The 19,461-nt window shown below is 51.0% G+C and overlaps 1 protein-coding gene across 3 annotated transcripts in view; it reads right to left on the bottom strand.

Moving 5' to 3' along the window:
• Positions 1 to 928: 928 nt before the first annotated feature.
• NEGR1 (neuronal growth regulator 1) overlaps positions 929 to 19,461 on the bottom strand; it is a 185,498-nt gene continuing 166,965 nt past the window's right edge. For all 3 annotated transcript variants that reach the window (XM_066555848.1, XM_066555846.1, XM_066555847.1), the window contains one exon: positions 929 to 3,479. In XM_066555848.1, coding sequence (XP_066411945.1) covers positions 3,355 to 3,479 — 125 coding nt within the window. In that variant the 3' untranslated portion in view covers positions 929 to 3,354. The remainder of the gene's footprint in view (positions 3,480 to 19,461) is intronic.

Below are 19,461 nucleotides of genomic sequence, written 5' to 3'. Positions count from 1 at the left end.
CACATTCTTCGTAACACAGTTCTGTGGGCTCTGTGGAGGTTTTGGTAGCAGAACATTTGCCATTGTCTATTTTGAACACTCGCTCAGAAAATGTGCAAAAAAAGCAGCTGTCACTGGGATGGGTTTAACACTCCTGGATCTCAAAAACAGCATCGACTCTAAAAAAAAACCTATTGAAAAGTTTTAAAAAAGCTGTCTGGCTCTGAAGGATCCTGCCAAGACACAAACCCTTGGGAAGCTGCGTTTGTTGCCGAGTTGTGAGACACGCCTCAGCTGAGTGTCAGCCCAGTGCCAGGGCCAGCAGCGTGTGACAGCAGTGTCACAGCGTGGGGACAGCCCTGAGGCACTGCACAGGAGCCCTCCCAGCCCGGGGGCTCCAGCAGCCCGCTGGAAATGCTCAGCTGAGCCTTTTCTTGTCGTGTTGGGAAGGAGGGAACACACAGAGCCAGCCTGGCTGGCAGACAGAGCAGGGAAGCACAGAACAAACCTTCCAACAGCTGCCCAAGTGCCCCCACCAATGAGGGGCTGGAAGCAGCCCCAGGCACCCTCCCATCCTGCAGAGCCTGGAGTGGCTGTGCCCACTCTGCTGCCCCTTTGGGAGCACAGACCCCAGCCCGTCCCAGCCCAGCTCACCCCGACCAGGTGTGTCCCCCTGACCCCTCTGCTGCAGCTGCAGCCCTGCCCAAACCCTGCAGAGCCCCTCAGCTCCCTGCCCCTCTCACCCCCAGCACTCCCCTGCCTCACAAAAGCGCCCCTGGCACCCAGACACAGCTCCCAGTTCTGCTGCTCTTGGGGGTTTGGGGGTTTCTTTTTGGGCTTGGCGGGCAGGGTGTCCCCCACCGAGTGAAAATCAAATGTGGGACAGGGCCTCTTGTCCGTGCCACCCGGTGGCTCTCCCTGGTGTGAATGCAAACATTCAACGCTTCACTGAATATTCTGGTTCTCATGTTTAATCAAGCTGCTGCTCGTTCTATCCTGTTGCTGGAAGGATCAGGTTCCAAATGTCAGGAATCACTGGAATGCAGGGTTTGATCCAGCCACAGCATAGAACCCTCTCCCAGTTTTACACACATGCGTGGGGTTATCCACAGCCTCATTTCTTCCTTCATAAAACTGCACTGACACAAGACTTCCTGCAGCACCACTGTTTCTAGTGAATGGATTCTGAAATAGAGCACTTTAAAGCTGCAATACAAGAGAGATGGGGGTATCAGGACTGATAAGCTCATTTGAGGTGAGTCTGTACCCTTTCCTTACAGCAGAATGGGTTCGTTCATGTTATTCCAGGTTTTAAAAAATGCCACATTTCTGAAAACAGCAACTGCTTGGCACACGGCTGTGAATCATAAGAGAAATAATACAGCCTGTCACTGACCACATGCAGAGTGACCCAGGATGTTTTATTGCCATCTGTTGGAGTGAACATCTCTGCTCTCTCAGCAGGGACAGCAGAGGCACTGCACCTCCTGGCTGTGCACTGGCCTGGGACTGAGCCCAGCGAGCTCCGAGCCCTCCTTGCTGGAAAAAAGGGGATTTTGGGACTGCTGAGTATTCCCAGGGCCCAGCTGGGGCTGCTCACTGCCAGCACCTGCTGTGAGCAGGAAAAGTGGGGAACTGGGAAATTCCAGCCACCTGCTGGAGCTCAAACACAGAGCCTGGCAGCGATGATCACAGTGAAAGTGGTGCTGCCCCACCCAAGGCCAGGCTGGATGGGGCTTGGAGCAGCCTGGGATAGTGGAGGTGTCCCTGTCTCTGTCCCTGTCTCTGTCCCTGTCCCTGGCAGGGGTGGGATGGGATGGGCTCTGAGGTCCCTCCCAGCCCAACCCAAGCCAGCCCAGCCCAGGATTCTGTGATAAGGATTTTGCTATTCCTGCTGTCAGTAGTTGTTGGTGAGCAGGTCAGGAGCTCTTGGGGACACCAGGGGATGTGGTGCCCAAGGGCTGCTGGCCACGGCCACGCCAGTGAGTGACACAGGTGGCAGCTCTGTGTGAGCTGTGAGCAGCACTTCACACCAGCGCCGTGCAGGGCTGTGAAGGATGGAGCACCATGGCACAGGATTTCTGGGCTGATCCTTCAGGGTCCCCTGCACGGGATGCTGTGGGGCTGCAGGGCCAGCCCTGGCCAGGGGAGCAGGTCCCCAAGCCCTGCCTGCCCAGGTGGCTCTCCAAGCACAGCCACGTGCCCCCAGCAGGAGCGGCCCCGCTGCTGCCACACGGATATGTGGAGATAGAAAATTGACACTCCAGGGATTTGCAGGTGTCTCATGGTTCAAAGCATCCTTTATCATTGCTAAATCAGCCAAACCAGTACAAAATTGAGTGCAAGAAAAATACCAATTCACGTCGGCTTTGCCAGCAATACAAAAGGGACGGTCCTGACATTTACAGCCAGGTGGGAATTTGGCTTTGGGGGAACATTCCCACATTCAAAAGGTGCCACAAAATCGTTGGAGCTCTGTTTTCTAATGGGAAATGTCATTTTTACAGAGGTCACCTACTGCTCAGTGGTGGTGGAGGGAGGGACAGGAAGGAGCTGGTGCTGCCCATGAGCTGAGCCCTGCCCCTGGAGCAGCTCCTGCAGGGGGAGAGGAGCCTTTCCTGGGAGCCCGGGCTCCTCTGGCCTCACCCAGACACCTCCTGTGCTCCAAAGGATGCTCCAGCATTTCCCAGAACACATTCCAGACCGGTTGGAGAGGAAGAGGAAAGTCGTGTTTCATGAAGGCACAACCATGCTGAACTGGCAGGAAGGAGGGAAGAGAACAAAAGCGGTACTGCACAACGCAGTTATAGTACAAGGCTCATTCTTGAAACCTGAATATCATGCTAGAAGAAAATCTAGATATGTGTAATATTTTGAAGAAATATTTTGAAGGCAATATTATTCGATTTTTTTTTTTTAACTCAAAAAAGAACAAATGTTTTTTGTGTAAGTTTGGATAGAATGCTAGTTGAGGAGGGAACCGAATGTTTGTATTGCAGCCTTAAAGAAGCACATTTTTACTGCAATATCCTTTTTTTGTAAACTACAGTCTGCGAGTCAGCAGACCATGACTGAATGCTTCTGAAAACTTGTCGATTACAAACATGAAATCACAATTAATATCCTCTAAAAGTAATTTCAGAGTTCTCACGTCTTAAAAAAGGACAATGTGTACTGCTCCACAAGGTAATGCAGCTAATCAAAAAAAAAGGAGTCGAATTAAAGTATTTACATAATGAGCAATTCTACAGAAGGCGATCATCCCCATGTAAGCACTGATTATATCCCACGCCGCTTTTAACAAACTCTACCAGATTGGATCCAGTCATCAGCACTTTCAGAGAATCCTTAAAAGCCTTTTATGGGTCTTTACATTTAGTGCAGAAGGATGTTCTTCAGGTAGAATATGCTGCTGAGGGAGGAGAGCGTCAGCACCAGGGACCAGCAGGAGAAGAGCACCTCGGCGTGCCCGGTGATGCCGTACTGGGCCGTGCTGGGAGCTGCAAGGCAAGCACAGGGGTCAGTGGCAGTTCCCTCCCTCGTCCCCCCACACTGCATCCCTCTCCACGGGTAAGGAGTTTTTCCCTCTCAGGGCAGCAGCAGGATTGCTCTGGGCGGCACAGAGAAGGCTGCCCAGCTCTGCTGCCACCCTGCCCAGGGAATGGCCCCGCTTGCTCCAGCAGCTGGAATTGTTTTTAAGGCGAGCACTTAGAAACGGGAGTGCTTCGTTTTTAACCAGCTGGATAATCGATCCATTTTGAGGTTACTGAGCCTGAAGATCTGCAGTGCAATCAATGAGAGGGGACTGGATGAAGCCCTCATGGGAAACAGCTCATTGTCTGCCCAACTCCAGAAGCCAGAGTTTGACAATGGTGCTCAGCTAAAGACATTAATACTAATTTTGAAGAAATTGTATTTATTTGTTTACCACAAAGCCTTTCTCGAATTCCTGGGCAAATGCACACAAAGTGCAAAGAGAAAGAAATCAGTGCTGAGGAGCAAGGGAGGAGCTGGTCCCTGGGACTGGCAGTGTCCCAGCTGTGCCTCAGGGATGGACCTGGCAGAAACCCTGTCCTAGACAGGACAAGAGGAACGGCCTTGAACTGAGTGAGAGCTGATTTAGATGGGACACAGGGCAGGAATTGTTCCTGGCAGGGTGGGCAGGCCATGGAATAGAATTCCCAGAGCAGCTGGGGCTGCCATGGATCCCTGGCAGTGCCCAAGGCCAGGCTGGACACTGGGGCACCCTGGGACAGTGGGAGGTGTCCCTGCCATGGCAGGGCTGGCACTGGGGGGCTTTGAAGTCCTTCCCAACCCAAACCATGCCAGGATCCTGTGAAACCCATGGCTTTGCTCTTGGAAAGCCTCAGGCAGGAGGAGGGAGCACAAGGAGCTGCTCCCTCACCCTGCACCAAATCCTGTTTGCTTTCCCAGGATGCAGCCTCCCAGTCCCCAGCCTTGCTCAGCCCAAATCTTGGATCAAATCCCAACCACCAGTGTCCCTTTGGTTTCTGTACAGACCCCTGCAGCTCCCCTTGCAGTGTGTGACATTTTACTTGGCGCAGAGAATGTGACACAACCCCAAATCCTCTGCTTTCCCCCCATGCAGAAAGGCTCAGGTAATAAACCCAAAACAAAACAAGATTAAACTCGGTTTTGAAGCTTAGTTTAGTGACTGATGACTGTGACTAACTGCAGGCCAGGGCACTTCCTCTCCTCTCATTACAAAAGGACTTTCTCTGCTAAGTCAGGATGACAAATCAACCTTTAATTTATTATGAGGGCCGGGTGGGGAAGCTGAAGCATAACACAGGTGCTATTTCATTTTATGGTATGAAGAGAGTTTCCCCAACTTAAGGATAATTTGAACTACAGTAGCTATAAAAGCCAGCGGAAAATTATGTAAATCTGATTTCCTGCATATGAACCAGCTCTGTCTTCCCAGGGCTTATTAAATCATACCTGGATTGTTTCTGCACAAAGGCAAGAGGGGAGTTAATGGGGGGAAAATGCACTGACTTGGGAGATAATAGAAAAGTTTCTGTTCCCAAAGCTGCCTAAGCAGGAGAATTGGATGGAAAAGAAACCTGAAGGAGAAGCAAACCTGGAGATGCTTAATTATCAATTATGATGTCAGACGAGGCCTACTGGATGGCACATAGTTTAAAATATTGGGCTAGACTCTTAAAAATCCTTAAAAATTAATAATCTCTTGCAGACTTCTTTTTCTCCCCCTCAGAATTTTGATTATTTTTCTTGTGGCTCCCTGAATTCATTGCTGGCCAAGCAAAATGCTGTTGCTGGGTATTAATAAAATTTCATAGCTTTGTGCTGATGTATAAACTTTAGAAATAAACACACCTTTAAAATTTAAAGACTCTTAGAATGGTCTGCTCAGTCCTTGATCTACTCTGAGCAATTATTTTGGTAAGGACTGAGCAATCCTTGCTTTCCTGTGCAAGGCCATGCAAGGTCACTTTGTTCTTTTTTCAAAGCACTTTTGGATGGTTCTCTGTGTCGGACTAAGCCCTCAGTTTAGGGGAAAATGAAAAGGTTGAGATGTTTGAGAGCAGCATAAACCAGCTGCCTTTTTTTCCCCCACTGAAATATTACCATGCCATTGTTTCACACACACACACACACACACACACGAGCTCCCAGTCTTAATATTTATGCAGGGAGGTAATGGTGGAGGAATGTGTGATTAGGCTTTAAATAAATCTGGAATGATCAGAGTCTGTGATTACACCTGCAGCCCTGCTGGGCATTTCCATAAGCCCCATCCCCAGCGTGACACAGAGCTGATTTCAGAGGGTCTGGGTGCCCCGAGGGAAGGAGAGCTGTGTCCAGGGAGGGTCAGGATGGGCTGCAGGAGTTTCTCCAGGGCAGGGCTGCCCAGCCCTGGCACAGCTGCCCAGGCAGGTTTGGGTTCCTGTGAAAAATGCATGTATTTTGTGATTGGCTTTTTGCAAATATTGAAATGAATGTTATAGGTGCTGTGTTAGAAAGTCATGCTGTATTAATTCTCTTAAGTAGAGAAAGAGAATTTATTGCTCCATTATCAGAAGAAATGAACTTCTTCCTGCCTCGAAGGCAATGTCAGGATTCGGAGGAAGAAGCTGACACTGCCCAGCCAGAATCCTGTGTTTGAATGGAATTTATGCATCATGGATGAGATGTATGAATATGCAACAGGTGATTGCTTTTAAGGGTTAATCCTCTGTTAACGTGGGGCCTTTTTCAGGCTTGTGCTGCCCACAAAAGGTACCCAGACATCTGTAACTCTTTGTTCTTATTGTCTCCTATTGTCCTAATCCAAATTGCCCAAATTATTATTAATACTCTAATTGTATTACTATTTTTATAACCATTTTATTACCATTAAACTTTTACAATTTTACAGACAAGTGATTGGCGTTTTTCACGGTTGCCCTTCCCCAGGGGCATCTCAAAGTGCATGTGACACTTGGGGACGTGGCTCAGGGGTGGCCCTGCCAGCGCTGGCCATGGTCGGACTCCCTGGTCTGGGAGGGCTTTTCCAACCTAAACAATTCCATGACTTTATGATCTGGTGCTGCAAATTCAGAGCCCGTGGGGGTGACACCTTGACATGCCTGAAAAGAAAGTGAGTTTCCATCCAGGAAAAGATTAAAACGAGCTCCACGAGCAGCCTGATGTCTGAAATACCAAATGACCCAGGATTTACAGGACACAATGGGTTTAAAATGTCAGCTGCAGCCACTAAGGGGCAATAATTTACTTTTGTGCTGCTGTGTAAGTCAAATTTTGCTCAGAGCCAGAGTGGCTGCATCCCTCAAAGGGAAAGGGAAAGGGAAAGGGAAAGGGAAAGGGAAAGGGAAAGGGAAAGGGGACACACACAGAGCATCACCAGGGCTGGGAAGGGACCCACAGAGGCTGGGGGTGGAAACTGAGGTCAGAGGGGACCTTCAATGTCCCCTCAGGGCGGGGAGAAATCCCTGCCTGGCCATGGCACCACGCCAGTGCCAGGCACACCTGGCGTGCCCACGTGCCTTTGTGAGCTCTCCTTTCTTCCAATTTAGGGATTATTGGACCTAATCCTAATGTTTTACACCAGCCAGCACTTGTGGAAATATTTAAGACACCCTTAGCACAGATAGGATTATATTCAGACATCTCTCCTGGTGCTGAATAAAAAGGAACAAAGTAATATTATATCAGTATCTCTAATTAATACAAGAGATTAGGAGAAGTGCTATGCTGGAACACACAAACCAGCATTTCCTAGCACCAAGGGCTGCATTAACCAGAAATAATTATAAGCTTTAATGCTGATGCTGTGTAGACAAAAGCACAGACCCCTTTAGGTTGTCTGAATAAGCAAGACTAATTCTGTTAAATGGATTATGCAGGGAGATGTTAATAAGCATTGCATTTAACCATATTCAGGTTAATAATTTACTAAAGGAAAGCCTTAATAAATTGGATTTTTTGGTGCAACCTTTAAAACATACAGAGAGGGAAGGAATAAACTAACTCAAGGTCAGAGCAGTAAGGCAAAAAAGAAGGATGAAAAAGACTAGGCTGTCAAATAAGGTTCTTTTAGAAGAAAAGATGGGGAGATAATGGGCCTCAGAAGGCTGGGGCGAGGCCTGGGGATAACATCTCTTCATTTTGTTCCACTTGAAGCTGCTGGAGGATTTATGGCTCTGGAGGAGGAGGTGGACAGTCTATAAAGGCTCTGTTAGGGAGCAGCAGCGGTGATGGGCACAGGGTGCCTGCAGAGCTCTGGAACCAGCCCCTCTGGCAGCAGAGAAACCTCCTTGGAGGCCAGGGCAAAGCTTGGCCTTGGGAGAGCCAAGCCTTGTCTGAAAATGGATCAGGGATTTGTTCAGTCTCATCCCAATGCAATCATGCTGAGGCTGAGTGCCCAGGCAGGAGCTGCACGGGACGGCAGAGGCAGGAGTGCAGGTGAATGGATCACTCTGAAGTGATGCCAGCTGCAGGCTGGAGCTAAACAGAGCCCTGGCCACGGTGGCAGCACCTGGAGAAGGCTGGGAATTCCAGAAATGTGGAAATGCCTTGGGAACAGGCATGTGGGCATGGAGGTTCTCTCCAGCCTGGTGTTCCTCTGTCCTGGCCTGCTTCAAAACATCCCTCCTGTGCTGGGGTCAGCTTCAAAACACCCCTCCTGTGCTGGGGTCAGCTCTGGGCACCCCCAGCCCTGGCTCAGTTCTGGGTCAGTTCTGGGTCAGCTCTGGGTCAGTTCTGGGTCAGCTCTGGGTCAGTTCTGGGTCAGCTCTGGGGCAGTTCTGGGTCAGCTCTGGGTCAATTCTGGGCCCCTCAAGACAGGAAAGACACTGAGGGGCTGGAGCATATCCAGGGCAGGGAATGGAGCTGGGCAGGGGCTGCAGAATCCCTGAGGGAGCCGGGCAGGGGCTGCAGAATCCCTGAGGGAGCCGGGCAGGGGCTGCAGAATCCCTGAGGGAGCCGGGCAGGGGCTGCAGAATCCCTGAGGGAGCCAGGCAGGGGCTGAGCCTGGAGCAAAGGAGGCTCAGGGGGCCCTTGTGGCTCTGCACAGCCCCTGCCAGGAGGGCACAGCCGGGGGGAACAGGGACAGGAGCAGAGGGAACGGCCTCAGGCTGGGCCAGGGCAGGTTTGGGTGGGATTTTAGGGAGAATTCCTTCCTGGAAGGGCTGCCCAGCCTGGCACAGCTGCCCAGGGCAGGGCTGGAAGCTGCAGGGATGAGGATTCGGCAGGAATGTCCTGTGAGCCTCCCTCTCCCACAGCATCCTCCCCGCCCAGGGCACAGATTGGGCTCAGCCCATCCCTGGGTGGTGGGGCTGCAGTCAGCTCTTGCTTTGTGCATTATCTGTCAAGCAGAGCTCAGCGCTGCTCAGACAAATCTCTCAGAAAATCCTTGAGGAAGGACACGGAATACTGCAGGAGCTGTCCAAGAGCTGACTCTGCCCATGGATAAGCCAGGGCTGGGCAGGATAAAGCTGGGAAGTGCCAGGTGCTTAACTGAGGGGCTTTATCATCCTCTGGGATGGGAGTGTTGGCAGAAAGATCCAGGAAATGAGCCCCAGAAGAGTGATGGGGTTGATAAGAGAGGGGTGTTATCAGGCCCTGTCCATCAGCATTCACACAGGGCTGCTGGCAGGGCAGGAGCTGGGAGATGAAATGCTGATTTGTCCTTATTTCAAATTTAAATGAATAAAAAAGCATTTTGTGAGTCTTAAAATGGGAAAACAGGGACTAAAATACGATTACTAGAACTGCAGAAGCAAAAATCAGCTGTTTGTTGTGCTGAACTCTGAAAGCTTAGTAATTTAAACACTTGAGACATGCCACCAGCAATGTCCTAAAGTGAAATATTATCCCAGCCTGTGTTTGTGTAGGCACAGAAAATGAGACAGAGGCATTTCTTGTTCCAGTCATGAAGAGCCCACTTGGGATGTGCCCTGTGTCCAATGCAAAACCGATCCTGGTGCTGATTTGGACTGAGGTAAAATGTAAAATATTACATTTGCAGGTTGGAAAAAACACCCCAGCAAGGAACACACGGTAACCACGGCCAGCAGCTGTGCAACCCTGAACTGTGGGGCTCTGTGCCTGGACCTGGGGCTCCCTGGCTGGGGGATCCCTGCCCAGGGGGGCAGAGGGAGACCCACGCTCCCCGCCTGCCCTCCGCGGCAGCCAGAGTCACCTTTCCCCAGCCAAATAACTCATGCTAAACAGCACAGGCTCGTTTCACGCTGCTAAAAATACACCCAGCCCTGGAGATTTCAAAGTCAGATGGCTTCTGCTGGTGGGGGTGGTGTGGCTCAAAGCAGAGCAGTCCCACCAGGGCTGCCAGCCCTGGCTCACTGGGCACGGAGGGACAGCAGGGCTGGCATGGGGGGACACAGGGGGCTGAGGGTCCCAAATCGGCCTCTGGAACAGAGCATTTCCCAAAGCCACTCTCTGGAGCAAAGCATTTCCCAGGCCAGCAACTGCTCAAGAGCTCTGAGTGGTTCCTCACCCAAAATCCCTGCAGTTCCTGGTCCCTCTGTGGGTCCTGCTGTGGGTCCTGCTCAGTCATGGAGAGGAGAAGGATCCAAGGAGAGCTCAGAGCCCCTGGCAGGGCCTGGAGGGGCTCCAGGAGAGCTGGAGAGGGACTGGGGACAGGGGATGGAGGGACAGGACACAGGGAATGGCTCCCAGTGCCAGAGGGCAGGGATGGACGGGACATTGGGAACTGGGAATTGTTCCCTGGCAGGGTGGGGAGGGACTGGGATGGAATTCCCAGAGCAGATGGGGCTGCCCCTGGATCCCTGGCAGTGCCCAAGGCCAGGCTGGACACTGGGGCTGGAGCACCTGGGACAGTGGGAGGTTTATTCTGCAGGTGTTTATTTTGCAGGTGTTTACTCTGCAGGTGTTTACTCTGCAGGTGTTTATTCTGCAGGTGTTTATTCTGCAGGTGTTTACTCTGCAGGTGTTTATTCTGCAGGGGTTTACTCTGCAGGTGTTTATTCTGCAGGTGTTTATTCTGCAGGTGTTTACTCTGCAGGTGTTTACTCTGCAGGTGTTTATTCTGCAGGGGTTTACTCTGCAGGTGTTTATTCTGCAGGTGTTTATTCTGCAGGGGTTTATTTTGCAGGTGTTTATTCTGCAGGTGTTTACTCTGCAGGTGTTTACTCTGCAGGTGTTTATTCTGCAGGGGTTTACTCTGCAGGTGTTTATTCTGCAGGTCTTTATTCTGCAGGGGTTTATTTTGCAGGTGTCTATTCTGCAGGGGTTTATTCTGCAGGTGTCTATTCTGCAGGTGTTTACTCTGCAGGGGTTTATTCTGCAGGGGTTTATTTTGCAGGTGTTTATTCTGCAGGTGTTTACTCTGCAGGTGTTTACTCTGCAGGTGTTTATTCTGCAGGTGTTTATTTTGCAGGTGTTTACTCTGCAGGTGTTTATTCTGCAGGTGTCTGTTCTGCAGGTGTTTACTCTGCAGGGGTTTATTCTGCAGGGGTTTATCCTGCAGGGGTGGCACTGGGTGATCCCTACAGCCCCTCCCACCCCAAAGCATTGCAGGATCCTGTGGATGTGCCCGGGTGTCCCAGGGTTAGGGCATTGGTGACAGTGACAGCACAGGACAAGCTTTGGTGAAAGACCCCCCGTTTTCAGCCTTCACACTCTGCTCAGGTGTGCTTCAGTGGAGTTTCATGCAGACAGAGACAAAGCTGGTGGTATCAAAGAGAAGCTCCTTCCCTGAAATAGTGCAGGGAACAGAGTCCCTGTGGTGCCTGCCTGGGATGAATGAAGCACGGAGAGCTGAGCAGGATGAAATAGCACAGCCCTGATGGACTCCCACTCTGCTGCAAGGAACACTTCACAGCCCCCAGAAGCATTTATGGGGGAAATTACTGTGAGGGAACAGAAAGAAATTTGGCTTTATATATCATCCTTGATACTGGAGCCGTGTCCCATTTCTTTGTGTGGCTGAGGAGTGCAGTGGTGTTGGGGAAATGGAACATCCCTGGGGAGCTCTGGAGTGACAGATGTGTGAAAAATGCCTATTTCATGATTGGCTTTTTGCAAATATTCAAATGAACGTTAAATGTGTTGTGTTAGAAAGCAATGCTGTATTAATTCTCTTAAGTAGTGTGTTAAGTATAGTTTTGGGTTATAAAAAAATGTTCAAATAGAAACTGTGCTGTCTAGGATACTTTTTTTAAAGAGAGGACTCGCAGTGAGACAGCAGCCACAGAACACCTGAATCCTTCAGAGAAAGAGAATTTATTGCTCCATTATCAGAAGAAATGAACTTCTTCCTGCCTCAAAGGCAATGTTAGGATTCAGAGGAAGAAGCTGACACTGCCCAGCCAGAATCCTGTGTTTGAATGGAATTTATGCATCATGTATGAGGTGTATGAACATGCAACAGGCTGTTGCTTTTAAGGGTTAATCCTCTGTTAACGTGGGGCCTTTTTCGGGTCCTTTTTCGGGCTCGTGCTGCCCAGAAAGAGGCACCCGGATTGTCCATAACTCTTTGTCTCTATTGTCTCATATTGTCCTAGTCCAATTTGTCCAAATTATTATTACTCTAATTGTATTACTATCTTTATAACCATTTTATTACCATTAAACTTTTACAATTTTACAAACAAGTGATTGGGGTTTCTCACAGATGGGAACAGCCCTGAGGAGGAGCTGGCTTGGACAGAATCCACCCCAGCCCTGGGCTGGACCCGTGCTGAAGGGGATCCCCACCTCACCCCCTTCAAGCAGCAAAGGAGAGGGCAGAAATCAGCCAAGGGAGCAGGGGCTCTGTGGCTCTGGGCACCAGGAGCACACCCATCACTCACAGTCCCAAATCCTGGCCCCTGGGCCTTCCTGCGCTGCCCAAACACTCCTGGGGCAGGGTTGGGAGTGTGCCCATTCCCTGGGAGCCCGGGCAGTGCCAGCACCCTCTGGGGTGAACCTTTCCTTTTCCCTAATGGCTGAGATGCTGAGTGAGGCTCACCCTGTCCCTCCCTTTAAGCATCCTGCAGATTTACTGCTCTTGGCACACCCAGGGCGAAGCAAACCACACATCCAGCTTGGATTTCTGAGTCTAAACCCTGCTGGCTTGTCTGGAGGAAGTGGAATAGCAGCAGCTGTAGAGGGGAGCAGCCACTGGAAGGGAGCAGGCCAGTCCTGTGTTATTCCAGGGCTCTGTGCACCCTCTGGTCACAGCTGGCTTGGGATGGGGCATGCTCAAGGCTGGGACTCCATCTTCCCCAACATCTGCCCTGATTTTGGGTTTATCTGCAGCAAACCCAGCCTTGTTTAGCCTGAAGTTAAATGGAAACCAAGCCTGACTCTGCGTCCTGCCTGGGAATCCAAAACTAAACAGGAGAACAGCTCAGGATCCTCCTCTGGACGGGGCACACACAGCTTTGGTTGAGAGGACATTGAGAATAAACCATGAAAGTGCCAGAGAAAGCACTGGGCTGAGGAAGCTGCTCATCCCCAGCCCTATTCCCATTCCCATCCCCACTCCCTTTCCTATTCCCATTCCCATTCCCTTTCCTATTCCCATTCCCATACTCATTCCCATTCCCTTTCCTATTCCCATTCCCATTCCCATTCCTATTCCCATCCCCATCCCCATTCCCATCCCCATCCCCATTCCCTTTCCTATTCCCATTCCCTTTCCTATTCCCATTCCCATCCCCATTCCCATTCCCATTCCCATTCCCATTCCCATTCCTATTCCCATCCCCATCCCCATTCCCATCCCCATTCCCATTCCCATTCCCATTCCCATCCCCATCCCTATTCCCATTCCCATTCCCATTCCCATTCCCATCCCCATCCCCATTCTCATCCCCGTCCCCACTCCCATTCCCATTCTCCCATCCCTGTGTCCCAGCCCAGGAGGTCTGGAAGGTTCCTCAGGGAAGGAGGAGCAGGAAGAGCCAAGCACTGAGGCTCTCCACCAGGGATAGTCCCACGCCCAGGGATGGGGCAGCTCTGGAGCCACCTGCCAGGGATCCAGCTGGATAAACTGCTGGGTAATTTAACCCACGTGGGGTGAGCAGCACAGGAAGGAGGGAAAACCTGGACTGCTGGGGAGCTCAGGTTCCTCAGGCATCATTCTGGCAGCCTACAATAACTGCTTCCCTGACAATGTGGCTCTCATTTGTAAGTGTCACACTGGAGACAAGGAAAAGCGTTTTAATGTGACAGAAAAATTTGACTTGGGAGCTAATTACTTTAATTTGAGAGAATTTTTGGCTCATCTGCATGCTTGACAATTATTTACAACTTACATTGGTAATTAGAGGTTGGGCCTTGTGCTGAAATACTGCAAATGGCTTTGGAGACATTTGCTGATCCTCCTAACTTTGAGAGGAAATGAATTTATTAGTAGTTAATATGTAAAATATTTGTACTTCTGACCTTTTGTTAAACATTCTTCCTATATTTTAAATGATTGGTTGTCAGAGCCATTTTTCTCCAAGTGACGTGTGACATTGTAAATAAGCTCTTGAATTAAGCAGCACATTAAATCTCCGTGTTCAGTGGCAATCTCTGATAGTTCTCATATATCAGGAAGACTTTGTTGGTTCTGCTGTGTTGAGGCAATGTCATACAGCAGCGTGAATGATAATTTTTTACCCTGAGCTTTCCAGTTTCTGCACGGTTTCCACATCATTCTTGTGCTCTTGACAAAGGATGTGGAGCTAAGCAGGTTGGAACATGATTTCTCTCCCTTTTTGGGTGTATGAGGAAGGAAGTTTTTGGCTGGAAGTGCTGGTAGCCTTTCAGCAAATCTTCCACTGAGATACCTGGCAGATGATTTCTAAGATGTGGCATTTATTCAGATTTCTGTTGATTTTCTTAAGCATTTCTGGTGGGTTTCTCTTGGTCACATTTCTGCACAGTGCATGTATTCCTCTCTTTTTACAGGAATATTAAAAAACCCATAACCCATGGAAATTTATCCCCAAACTGTGCCCATATGGCCAAAGGATTAATCATCAGTAGTGTTTTGATTAGAAGAAGGTGCTGGGTGAAATAAACAACCAAGTCCAACTGTTTGCTGGTTGCAGAGGTTACAGTGGCTCCTTGCATCCTAACAGCCTCAGGGGAGCTCAGGGTGGGCACCAGTGTCACAGACATCTTCGATGGAAAATCCTTTCCTTAGGAATTTTCCTCCTGAGGAGCTGAGAGGCCTCAGGAACAAAATGCAAACAATGGTTATCTGCTGCTGTGGGATGCAACAGGTGGGTCTGGGATTGGGCTCATGTGCTTGTTTCTAATTAATGGCCAATCACAGCCCAGCTGGCTTGGACACAGAGCCCAGGCCACAAGCCTTTGTTATCATTCTTTGCTATTCTATTCTTAGCCAGCTTTCTGGTGAAATCCTTTCTTCTACTCTTTTAGTATAGTTTTAATGTAATATATATGATAAAATAATAAATCAGCCTTCTGAAACATGGAGTCAGATCCTCGTCTCCTCCCTCATCCCCCTGTGAGCACGGTCACACACCAGCAGGAATTTCCCCATGGAAAGGGGCTCAGGCACTGGAACTGCCCAGGGAGGGCTGGAGTGCCCACCCTGGAGGTACCCAGGGAGTCCCTGGAGGTGGTGTTAGTGTTCAGAAACACATAATCACATAAGGGATTATATGCAGGTGCTTTTATGAAGAGCTCTGGGTGTCAGGAGCACTCAACTCAAATCTGACTCCCACCGTACATTTGAGATGATCGTGTTTTTATACTCTATCGTTATATAACTTCCATGCTAATTACTAAACTTATATTGTTCTATTGTGTACACAGATTTCAGTCAAGCATGGCTTCTCATGGCTCCCCCTTAAATTTCTAACATAGTTACTCATGATTCTTCTTATGATTATACAATAATTATATTTAGTTACTAAACAATCATCACATCTAACAATTATGCCATTTATCATACTGCTTACGCAGGTGCAGTGATCTGAGAAAACACAAAGCCCAACATTTTCAAAGTCTATCTTTCACATTTTCCAGGGCTCCACTATCAGTGGCACTCAGAGCTCTGAGCTGGGCACAGGGTGGGGATGGAACTTCCCCGTGGAAAAGGGGTCAGGGATTGGCACTGCCCAGGGAGGGCTGGGGTGCCCATCCCTGGAGGTGGCACCTGGAGGTGGCACTCAGAGCCCTGGGTGGGGACAGGGTGGGGATGGCTCAGGAGCTGGACTCTGGGGGGCTTTTCCAACCCCCTGGATTTGGGATGGAGGGGCTGAGAGCTGTGCCAGCTCCCAGGGCTGCCCTGTCCTTGGCAAGAGGCACAAACTGAGGGGCATGGGGAGAGTGCCCTCCACACAGGGATCCACCTGGACTCCCCCAGAGGCATTTGTGCAGAACTGTGTGTGCCCAGCAGCAGGGAGGGCACAGCAGGCTGCCCTGGCAGTTCCCCGAGCAGCAGCCAGGCAGAGGCCGCCCCTCCTGGGCTGCAGCGAGCCCCTCGTGAGGGATGATTGCAATTTCCACGGGGCTGTGTGTGCAGGGAACAGACATCACTCACAGCAGCCTGAGCTATTGGCTCTCCAGAGCCAGCAGCGTTTGTCTGCAGCCCTCGACGTGACATTAACTATTCATGGGGCCCCACAGTGTTCCAACACTGCCCCAGCAAAATTATTGCTACTTTGCAACTTGATTGAGATCTTCCCCGAGCCAGGTTGGGCTGCAGCCAGCACTGGGCTCTCCTCATGGCAGGAATGCCCAGAGTGCCAAGGTGCTCAGGGATGCCCAGGTGCTCAGGGATGGCAGTGCCCAGGTGCTCAGGGATGCCCAGGTGCTCAGGGATGCCAGAGTGCCCAGGTGCTCAGGGATGGCAGTGCCCAGGTGCTCAGGGATGCCAAAATGCCCAGGTGCTCAGGGATGGCAGTGCCCAGGTGCTCAGGGATGCCAGAATGCCCAGGTGCTCAGGGATGCCAGAGTATCCAGGTGTTCAGGGATGGCAGTGCCCAGGTGCTCAGGGATGCCAGAGTATCCAGGTGCTCAGGGATGGCAGTGCCCAGGTGCTCAGGGATGCCCAGAGTGCCCAGGTACTCAGGAATGCCAAAATGCCCAGGTGCTCAGGGATGGCAGTGCCCAGGTGCTCAGGGATGCCAGAGTATCCAGGTGCTCAGGGATGCCCAGAGTGCCCAGGTGCTCAGGAATGCCGGAGTGCCCAGGTGCTCAAGGCTGGGAGCCATCATTCTCTGCCTCCTCCTCCCAGCTGACCCTCCAGAGCTGTGGGGCACACGGGGTTCAGTTCCTGCCCCTTTGAACGCAGTGATTTAGTGATTTGTCACTCTGAACACAGCCTCTGCCACCCTCAGCTGTGGCTCCCTGTTAGGGATCCATCTCCCAGCACTGACCCCGCTGAGGGATCCTTTTGTTAGAATGGGCAGCCCTGGCACAGGTGCCCAGAGCAGCTGTGGCTGCCCTGGATCCCTGGAATGTCCCAGGCCAGGCTGGACACTGGGGCTGGACACTGGGACAGTGGGAGGTGTCCCTGCCATGGCCAGTGGGGCTCTGGGTGGGATTTATTTAAGGTCCCTCCCAACCCAGGCCAGTCTGTGATTCTGTTGTTCCATTTGTCTCCAATCCCTGCTCCCTGGGATGAGTTATTTGGGATTGCAGCAGGAGCTGATTTGCCATTGGGAGGACTCTGAGCTCTTGCAGCTGCCTGTGGGGGAGAGGCAATGATCCCCCCGCTCCCAGAGCCGTTTGGGGTTGGGATTTCTGCAGGGGGTCCCTTTCCAGAGCCCCTCACCCTTCCTGCCTGTGCTGCTCTGCAGCTTTTCCTGCTGCTGGAGGATTTTGCATCAGGAAGCTTTTCATGCCCCAGCCTTCCCCACTCGCTTTTCAGCTTAATCCTGAGGATTTTGGAGACATTATGGCTCAGCTTTGCATATGTTATTACACAGAAGAGAGGAAAAAAACCCCAACAGCTGAGATTTTTCAAAGCTGGCTGGGAGCTTTAGGTGTGCAGGTTCTGCTAAGAGCCATGCCTTTGAAAATCTCTGTCAATTAGTGCAGTACCTTGGTGCTTTTGGGACAGAGATGGATGCCTTCAAACTGGCTCTGATAGCCTTGGAGACACGTGCAGGAAGACACACTGCCTCAAACCCAATCTTTCTTTCCTAGTTTGTACCATGTATAACCCCTAAGCACTAAAATCCTTCAGGTTTGGCCAGCACCTGCCTGGGAATTGGACAGTGATAGCATTGAGCAGGGTGGGATTCCACCTCTGTCAAACACTTCTGCTCCTCCTGCTGGCAGCTGGGCTGGTCCTGTGGGTCCCTCCCAGCTCAGGATATTCTGTGATTCTGGGGAAATTGGGCTCTGACTGGGGCTGTGCAGCGTGGGAGGGAAGGGCAGAGCAGGTTTGGGATCCTTACAGGCAGGCATTGCTCGTTCCTGCAGGGTCTCTCTGAGCAGAGCTCTCTGCTCTGGGTTATTCACATCTCTCCCTGTTTTCCCTCTGGAAAATCCACACCCTGTTTGCTCCTGCTGAGCTTCCCAAAGCCAGCTGATCTCTGAGCTGCCTGGCTTTGCAGAGAGCTCCCTCTGGGTGGCTCTGAGCAGGGAGGCTGAGCTGGGGACAGCCACTGCAGAGCCACCAGGGACAGAGGAAGGGAGAGTGACAATGCTCACTGCACAGGCAGGCAGCATCTGGGGCAGGATGGGCCGAGGAGCACAGAGCTGAGCCATGGGCCTGCACCTGAGGGGCACAAGAGGGGCCAAGGTCAATCATGGCAGCCCTGAGTGTGCAGTGGCAGGCGCTGCTGGCTGACCCAGAGCCACCCAGAGCCACCCAGTGCCACCCAGTGCCACCCAGTGCCACCCAGTGCTACCCAGAGCCACTCAGAGCCACCCAGAGCCACCCAGTGCCACCCAGAGCCACCCAGAGCCACCCAGAGCCACCCAGAGCCACCCAGTGCTACCCAGAGCCACTCAGAGCCACCCAGTGCCACCCCAGGACCTGGCCCAGTGTGGAGCAGGCTGCCACCCACCCCCTGAGCTCAGCTCCACTGCCTCATGCCAGCAGCTCTTTCTCGTGGAGCTGTCTGACTCAGCAGCTGGAAACGGGAAAATGTTTTTGCACAGCTTCCATCTTAATGAAAAGCATCTTTAAAATTTTAATCAGATGGCTCCACACTGTTCTGTGGATTCAGAGGCTCGGTTAAAATCTGGGCTTCCTGAGCACCATGAACAGGAGCAGGTGCCAGTGATAAAAGAGTGTTTATTTAATTGTTCAGAGCTGCTGCTTGAACCTGTTCCCACCCTGCTCTGGAAGGATGCAGGCCTGGCTCAGCCACAATACAAATCCCACAGATGCTGGTGCTGCTTTCTTTAACCCAGAGAGCCTCCTGGAAGAGCCCACACTCAGCCTTTCAGGGTTGCCTGGTGACACGTTAAGGGCACATCTGGAAAGTTTAAAGGAGGACAAAGCCCAGCTTAAAATCCACCTCAGCAGGCTGGGCTTTGCAATTGTTTGTAGAGAGGGGAAGGAAAAGATGCAGCTTTGAAACACTGGGTTCAGAGTGAGGAAATGGCTGATCCCGTGTCATCCTGGGATGTTGTTTTCCATCCTGGCTGGAAATATTGTTGGCAACTCCATCAAAATGTCCATGTTGCACAGATACTCTAAATGCAGCTGGCATGGAACTGAAATTTCCATTTGGTGAGAAATTCAGACAGGGAAAAGACAAAAAAAGAAGAAGTGTTGCCTGGAATGAGATGGGGAGCCTGGAAGGAAGCCAACCTATTTTTTTTCCCACTCAAAACTCAACAGGCCTTTATTTGAATTTCTTTAAAACTGACATATTCATGGAGTTTTCAAACAGGCTTTTTCTGACAAGTCCCCTAATCCCCCAAGCCTTCCCTCCCTCAACAACCCAAGTTTGTCAGATCCTTCCCTGCCAGCTGTAGCTGGAGGCTCCTCCGAGTTCCACACGGAGCTGGGCCCTCCCTGAGGTTCTGGATCCACAGCTCCATGTT

Source organism: Molothrus aeneus, chromosome 9 (assembly GCF_037042795.1).
Source record: "Molothrus aeneus isolate 106 chromosome 9, BPBGC_Maene_1.0, whole genome shotgun sequence".
Taxonomy (NCBI): domain Eukaryota; kingdom Metazoa; phylum Chordata; class Aves; order Passeriformes; family Icteridae; genus Molothrus; species Molothrus aeneus.
Note: the sequence above shows the minus strand (reverse complement) of the source record. Positions and strands in the feature narration are given on the sequence as shown.